At 36.0% G+C, this 7,600-nt stretch overlaps 1 protein-coding gene across 1 annotated transcript; it reads left to right on the top strand.

The window, feature by feature from the left end:
• Window positions 1-6,837: 6,837 nt before the first annotated feature.
• LOC101986417 (protein SET-like) lies at window positions 6,838-7,599 on the top strand (the record flags this gene model as incomplete). Its single annotated transcript, XM_005366479.2, has 1 exon — window positions 6,838-7,599. A coding segment is annotated over exon 1 (762 nt), but the record flags the coding sequence as incomplete, so codon positions are not given.
• Between the last annotated feature and the right edge of the window lies 1 nt (window position 7,600).

Below are 7,600 nucleotides of genomic sequence, written 5' to 3'. Positions count from 1 at the left end.
GGTCATTGAGCTTCCTCTACCTCAGATCAGTTGTCTCTGTGGGTATCTCCATTGTGATCTTGAACTCTTTGAAATTCTTGCTTCACCTATTAGATTTTTTTTTTTTAATTTTCTTAGTCTTCTCTAAGAGATTGATTGATTTCGTTCATTTTTGTTTGTGTTTTCCTCCATTTCTAGAAGGGACTTTTTCATTTACTCTTTAAGGGCCTCTATCATCTTCATAAAGTTATATTTAAGGTCGCTTTCTTCTGCTTCTTCTGGGTTAGGATGTTCAGGTCTTCCTATCATAAGACCAGCAGGTTCTGGGGTTGCCATATTGCTTTTTTGGTTGTTGAGTGTGTTCATGCATTGGTGCCTACACATCTCTTCCTCCAGTTGGTGCAGGCAGTGTCTTTGCCACGTTTTCCATTCCCTACATTTGGTGTCTGTGTCTCAGGGACCCTCTCTTGGACGGATGGTTTCAGTTGCTTTGTTTGTCTCAGGAAGCTGCTCTTGGTTTTGTTTTTTGCCGTCTCTGCCTGTGTGGGGGAGCCACTGAAGTCTCAAGGTCTGGGTGGGTTTGGGGGCCCTGTGGGATTTATAGATTATAGGATTCAATATGGGGAGCTGGAGCAGCCTGCCTGCAGGAGGCTTGTCTGCTGAACCCTTGCCAGCACAGCTGATGAGGGTAGGGAGGGAACAGGGGTTTTGACCTGGGGCCAAAGGCCTAAAGATTGTGTGTCCAGCTGGGTGCTGATCACTCACCTTTTGGTTTGCTCTGTGAAGTCTGTCTCTCCGACCTCATTTTTAAAGCATTTAGAATTGAAATGTTGATGTTTGTACTCCAAGTATTTATTGCTTCTATAATATATCTAGTTCTTTTGTTTTTTTTTTTGCTTTTTGATCTCTTTTAAAAATAATTATCATTTGCATTATCTAGTTCTTTTGATTTACTTCTTTTGTATGGTCTTAACTAAATTTCTTTCTTTACAATTTTTTTCTTTTCAGTTATATACACTAATTTAGATTGTAACTGTTCTTGAGATATTATCTGATCTACAGGCTTCATTATTAATTTAGGATATATATATACATGTATATGTATATATATATATATACGCACATATACAAGTTATTATTTAGTTTTTTAGTTAGTTATGTATTCTGACTGTATCAAACTAAAATGAGAATGTAACAATTGCAAATACTCCTCTATAGGACCAAATATAGATGCCGGCTAACACCACTTAAAGCTTACACCACTAATTGTAGATGCCACCTAACATCACTTAAAATATGTCCCAAAACTCCTTTCCCTGGGGTCCATACTAAAGCCCAAAGCCTGGGCACACTTATGGGAGGCTAGGTCTGTTTTAGAAATCCCATGTAAGTCATTTCCCATCACCCACTAAACCTCTTTAAAGTCTGCCAAACAACCCCATACTGAACACTTTCCCACCAAACTCCCCCATCACCCACCTCTGGATTCACAACCTGGTCTACATATTCAGAAGAAGACTTCTATTTTACCAGAGACAAGGCAGAATCTAGGGGTCCCAGGCCTATGACTTCAGAAGAATTCGGCTTTATTGGCATACAGGCCAGATCTAAGGACCCCAGTGCCAGCAGCTGTACTGGAGACCAGGCTGGTGCTAGGGACCCCCCAGGTCAGATTATATCTACAGTCTGCATCCTTTACCATGGGTTCCATATCCTAATACAGAATTTTGGAAAAGAACTTAAGTATTACCATAGGCCAGACTGGATCCAGGATCTCAATCCCCCAAATCTCAGAGGGGACACCCTATGAGACTAATTCAATGGCCAGAGTCCTAAACAAAAAACTAATAAGGATTAAAACATAATCAACTGGATATAAGTAAAATCTATTAAACAAAACTATCCAAAGAAAAATTCCTTTCACATAGAAGAATGCTCTCCAGAGTGAAGCATATGTTAAGTTAGAAAGAAAGCCAATGTATTTGCAATAACTGTAACACTAGAATGTGATGTACTTCTACAATGAGAATTCCAAGTATAAACTTAGCAAATTTCAGGAATTGAGAGCATGCGGACATTTTAAAACCCTGAATGAACATAAAATCATAGCATAAGTCACACAGAAAATTATTATGCCTTTAAAGAGAGAGAGAATGAAAATAAATTACATAGGAACTTATACTAATATTAAGATAGAAATGTAGGACAACTGTGTAAGCAAATAGTCTGTTAAAGAAAAGAAAACTGAAAACGTTTAATTTGAACAAACTAGAAAGAACACACTAAGGCCAGTGTACACCAAAAGGAAGGAAGTGACCAGGTCAGAGGAAGACTAAACTAAGTAAGACTAGAAAAAAGCTGTGTGGCCTGGAAGCTAGACACTCATACCAGAAGAAGCTAAAGTTCCCAGAGTTTTAGCCAAATGAATCCATCTGGTGAATAATTATTTGAGAAGGTTTAAGTTACTAAAAGAAATTTCCTTGTGTTCAGAAGATTGAGGTGGTGGTTGAATTCAAATAATGCCCTGACAAACAGGTGAAAGTCCATCCCAAACAAAGCAAACAGGGCAAACAAACAAAGAAGCCACAGGAAAAAGAAAAGTGGGAAAGGAAAAGCAACTTTGCCACTAATACAAGGAAAAGTTAATTAAAATAGAATACCACAGCCCATAGCCAGTATTCCTATACTCACTTAAATGCTTATCACTACTCAGAAAGCAAAGTAAGGAAGATCATGAGTTCAAAGATAATATGAGCTGCACTGTGAGATTGAGTCATACAGGTTATATATAAAGGCCCTGTTTCAAACCAACCAACAAACAAAAGAACATGCATTTTACTAAATATAACCTAAATAAAATAGATAAATTCCTAGGCATCCAAAGATTAACACAAGTTAAAAATAGAATTAATTACTTAAAATAACAGAAGGGATTAATTTAATAGTAAATGTTAAAAGTTGTGAAAAAGAAATGATCAATTCCAGATGGCTTCATTAATTCTACCAAATGTTCATGGGAGAATTAATATGAATCATTTATGAAACAAAAATGCCACAACTATAAGATGAAATATTTTCCAATCCATTCTGTCGTTGGTCTGATAGAAAAGGCTGACAAAAGACACACAGGTAAAACCAAACCAACTCCATGCAAATAGGCATCCCCACCCCCTCAACAATATAGCGGTTCAAATCCAAGAATACATAGAATGGTTATCTACCATTGCCAAAGTAAAATGAAACCAGTACATGCAATCTTATAAAACACAAAATAAGATTAACAGGTAATATTAACAAAGGAAAGTAAAAATGAACATTTCACTAAGTACAGGGGAAACTTGCTATCCATGCAGCCATGACATAAAATTGGAAAAAGAAAGATTTCCTAAAGCTGATAAAATGTGTGTAAAATCCATATATAAGCATTCTACGTAAAGGCGAAGCACTTAATAATTTTTCTCTAAACACAGAATCAGAACAAGGACAACAGCTTTTCCCATTTCTATTTAATATTATGCTGTATGTATTTAGGTCTCGCAGTTATAAAAGAAAATAAATAAAATGTATAAGGATATGAAAAATGAAAATCCAGAAAGGTTTCAAGAGAAGGTATCAACTATGCTCTATAAAGTAAATCCAAAACTAAAATTAGAAAACTACTCCATTCAAAATACAATTTAAGATAATAAAACACTTATGAATGAGATAAATAATTATAAAGAATAAATATTAAATGTCTCATTTTCATCAGGTAAAATGTATTCAGTTGGTTATGTTTAAAAACTGAATACAATTGAGATCCCATGAGCAAATTTTTATATTTATGATGAACCCCTTAGACAATTCAAGAAAAATGAATAATGTACTCAGATAATGACTTTTGAGAAATGTTTCTATCTGCAAGGTAATAAAAAGATGGGGCCTTACTTTGTGCAACATGCAGTCTAAGAACTTAAGAAGGGCCTTTGACCTAAACGCAGGACAAAAGAGAAAAGTGAAAGAACTCTACCAGGAATTATGTGTCACTTCCTGGGAGCTTTCTGTCTCTGTGTTTACAATTGCTACAAGGTTTGCCAGAGGACAGCTTGATTTTTATCTTTTCCAAGGTAAAATAAGCTGAATTTCCACTTAGAAGATATTTTTCCAAATTAAAGACATCTCCTGATTATTTTTGTTTGGGCACACATCTTAGCTAATTCTTCCTTCCCAGAATATTTGTATCAAGCAGTTTGGGTGACTAATATCTTATGTGACCATGAAAACACAGACTACTGAGAGATTTCTGTTTTTCATGTTGCCAAGATGTTTGTACCCAGCTATGATATTTTCCATTTTTGTTTTATGCCCTATGTTAATCATGTTTGATAATAAGTAGATTTTTTTAAATTTTTTTACCTATAATGTTAAGTAAATGTTAGTAAAACAAAAACTGTATTCTGTAAATTGTTGTCTATGGTCCAGAAACTTAATAAGGTTCAGATATATTTTAGATTCCTATAATAACTAACAATAAATATTTAAAAAGTAATATAATAACAAACCTATCGTGAATATAATTAAGATGTTGAAATTAAAATGTGATACCATCTTAATCTTCATTTTCCTTCAAGAAATCAATATTTTAGGAGTTGGGTAAACGATTGTTCTTGAAAAATGGCTTCAACTGCAAGACCAATTTCACCTCAAAAACTTGTGACATGGGTTATTTCTCATGGCTGTGATTTTTTCCCCTATCACAACCACAGTTGGTCTAAAGGCAATAATTTTCTGGGCAGGAATCCAATTCTGTAACCATCTCTGTCAGCATGCAGCTTCTATATTGTACCTATAAGACTCCGTCTGATCTATCAACATAACCTCAGATAGTTTTCCTATAAAGCTTAAGTACATTCTGAAACTAAAACTTTAGAAGCTAAGTTAACAAATGAAAATACTCATAGTATATTGGATAAATAAGCATTTGAATGATTCTGATACCTGTACTTATATGCATCATACAGGTTTGGCTCTTATTTTACCCTCAAAATTTCTTCACATAGATATCTTTTTTTTTCATATAAGTTAACTACATTGTTATTGATTTCACTCCATTCACTGTGAAGCAGACTAATCTTAGTATGTGATCATTAGTAAAGATGAATGAAACATAGGAGGTTATCTGCAAGGAATTGCTGTTTCTAAAGATGGTATTTTCTAATGCACTTACATAAAAGAATAGCCTGAAAAAGACAGGTCAGAAGTTCGAAATTAAGGAAGGAACAAACATTTGCAATGAGAAAACCTGACAGTATCATACACACAGATGATGCAACGTCAAAATTCGTTCCCTCAAAGTATCAGTATCAATTTTCAATGATGGAAAAGTTTGTATTTGTGTTAAAGATAAACCCAATTTGTTGTAGTTCAAGATTTCACACCAACTTCAAACAGAGAGGTTTGGTGACCTTAACAAAGCAGTTCTTTGATAAATGGGTTGAGATTCTTTCTTCTTACATAGTAAAAATTACCTAGCCATCTGAAAAATGTTCACAGAAAGGGGACTTTTCACTTTTCTTTTTCCAGTCTATCATCCATTTCTCTACTTCTCTCCCATATTTCTTCTTACTCCCTTTCTATTTCTAGGATAAAAATCATTATGACATATGCTGCACACTGACACTATTAAGCTGGGTGGTGCTTATTCCACAAGTCAAAGAATAATGAAATCTATACTATCTTATCATATGCAAATAAAGTTTGACTCCTTCCTTTCCAATCTGTATCCCATTGATTGCCTTTTCTTGTCTTATTGTTCTAGGTAGAACTTCAAGTATTATGTTGAATAGGTAAGGAGTGAGTGGACAGCCTTATGTTGTTCCTGATTTTAGTGGAATTGCTTTGAGTTTCTCTCCATTTGATGTGGCTGTTGACTTGCTATATATTGCTTTTATTGTGTTTAGAAATGTTCCTTGTGTTCTTGTTCTCTTCAGACTTTTATTCTGAAGGGATGTTGGATTTTGTAAAATGCTTTTTCAACATCTAATGAGATGACCATATGGTTTATTTCTTTCAGTTGATTTATATGATGGATTACATTGATAAATTTTTGTATGTTGAGTCATCCCTATATCTCTGGGATGAAACCAACTTGATCATGGTGGATGATTTTTTTATGTGTTTCTGGATTCGGCTTGCCAGTATTTTATTGAGTATTTTTGCATCAATTTCGTGAGAGAGATTGGTCTGCAATTCTCTTTCTTAGTTGCATCTTTTTATGGTATCAGGATAACTGAGTAAATGGGTCAAGACCTTGATGGCGATACCAACAAAAAACATCTGACCTGAGCTAGTGAGAGTTTGTTGACTTTGGACTGATAGTGGGGGAATTTGCCTAGGTCCAAACTAGGCCAACTGAATGTGGGGGAACAGCTATGAGGCTTGAGCAGTCTGTGGGGCTGGGGCCGTGGGACCAGTATATATTCTTAGTGCTTGAACTAGCATATAGGAGCACATTCTCTTTGGAGGGATATATTGCTCCGTTTAGATATAAGGGGGAGGGCCCTGGTCTTTCCTTGAAGTGCAGTGTCAGACTTTATTGGCTCTCCATGGGAAGCCTTATCCTTTCTAAGGACTGGAAGTGGGTAGGATGAGCGGAGGGAAGGGAGTAGAAATGGGGATAGCAATGTGAAATGAGAAAAGAAATTTTTAACAAAAAATAAAATAGAAATAAAAAGAAAAATTAAAAAAAATTAAATGACATAAGCCTATACTCCACTCCAAAGCATGACCTTGATTCTCATCAAATTTTAACAAGAGTCCTGCGAGTTTCTTCCTGCTCTCTGCATCTGGCCTCTGGCCTCTAGCCACTTCCCTCGTGTCATGGCCCCTAAATGGCAATCTGCGCTTCTGCCTCAGTCCAAGAAACCCAAATCGGCTCCGTCCCCGAAACTGGAGGACAAGTCTGCCTCTCCCGGCCTGCCAAAGGGAGAAAAAGAACAGCAAGAAGCAAATGAACACATTGACGAAGTACAAAATGAAATAGACAGACTTAATGAACAAGCAAGTGAGGAAATACTAAAAGTAGAACAAAAATATAACAAACTCCGCCAACCGTTTTTTCAGAAGAGGTCAGAATTGATCTCTAAAATCCCAGATTTTTGGGTAACCACATTTGTCACCCATCCACAAGTGTCTGCACTGCTTGGGGAAGAAGACGAAGAGGCTCTGCATTATTTAACCAGAGTTGAAGTAATAGAATTTGAAGACATTAAATCAGGTTACAGAATAAATTTTTATTTTGATGAAAATCCCTACTTCGAAAATAAAGTTCTCTCCAAAGAATTTCATCTGAATGAGAGTGGTGACCCATCCTCAAAGTCCACTGAAATCAAATGGAAATCTGGAAAGGATTTGACAAAACGCTCGAGTCAAGCACAGAATAAGGCCAGCAGGAAGAGACAACACGAAGAGCCAGAGAGCTTCTTTACCTGCTTTACTGACCACTCTGATGCAGGTGCAGATGAGTTAGGAGAAGTCATCAAAGATGACATTTGGCCAAACCCCTTGCAGTACTATTTGGTTCCTGATATGGACGATGAAGAGGGAGAGGCAGAAGATGATGACGATGATGATGAAGAAGAAG

This window comes from Microtus ochrogaster, unplaced genomic scaffold, assembly GCF_000317375.1.
Source record: "Microtus ochrogaster isolate Prairie Vole_2 unplaced genomic scaffold, MicOch1.0 UNK9, whole genome shotgun sequence".
In the NCBI taxonomy this organism is placed as follows: Eukaryota; Metazoa; Chordata; class Mammalia; order Rodentia; family Cricetidae; genus Microtus; species Microtus ochrogaster.
This window is presented reverse-complemented; position numbering and strand designations above follow the sequence as displayed.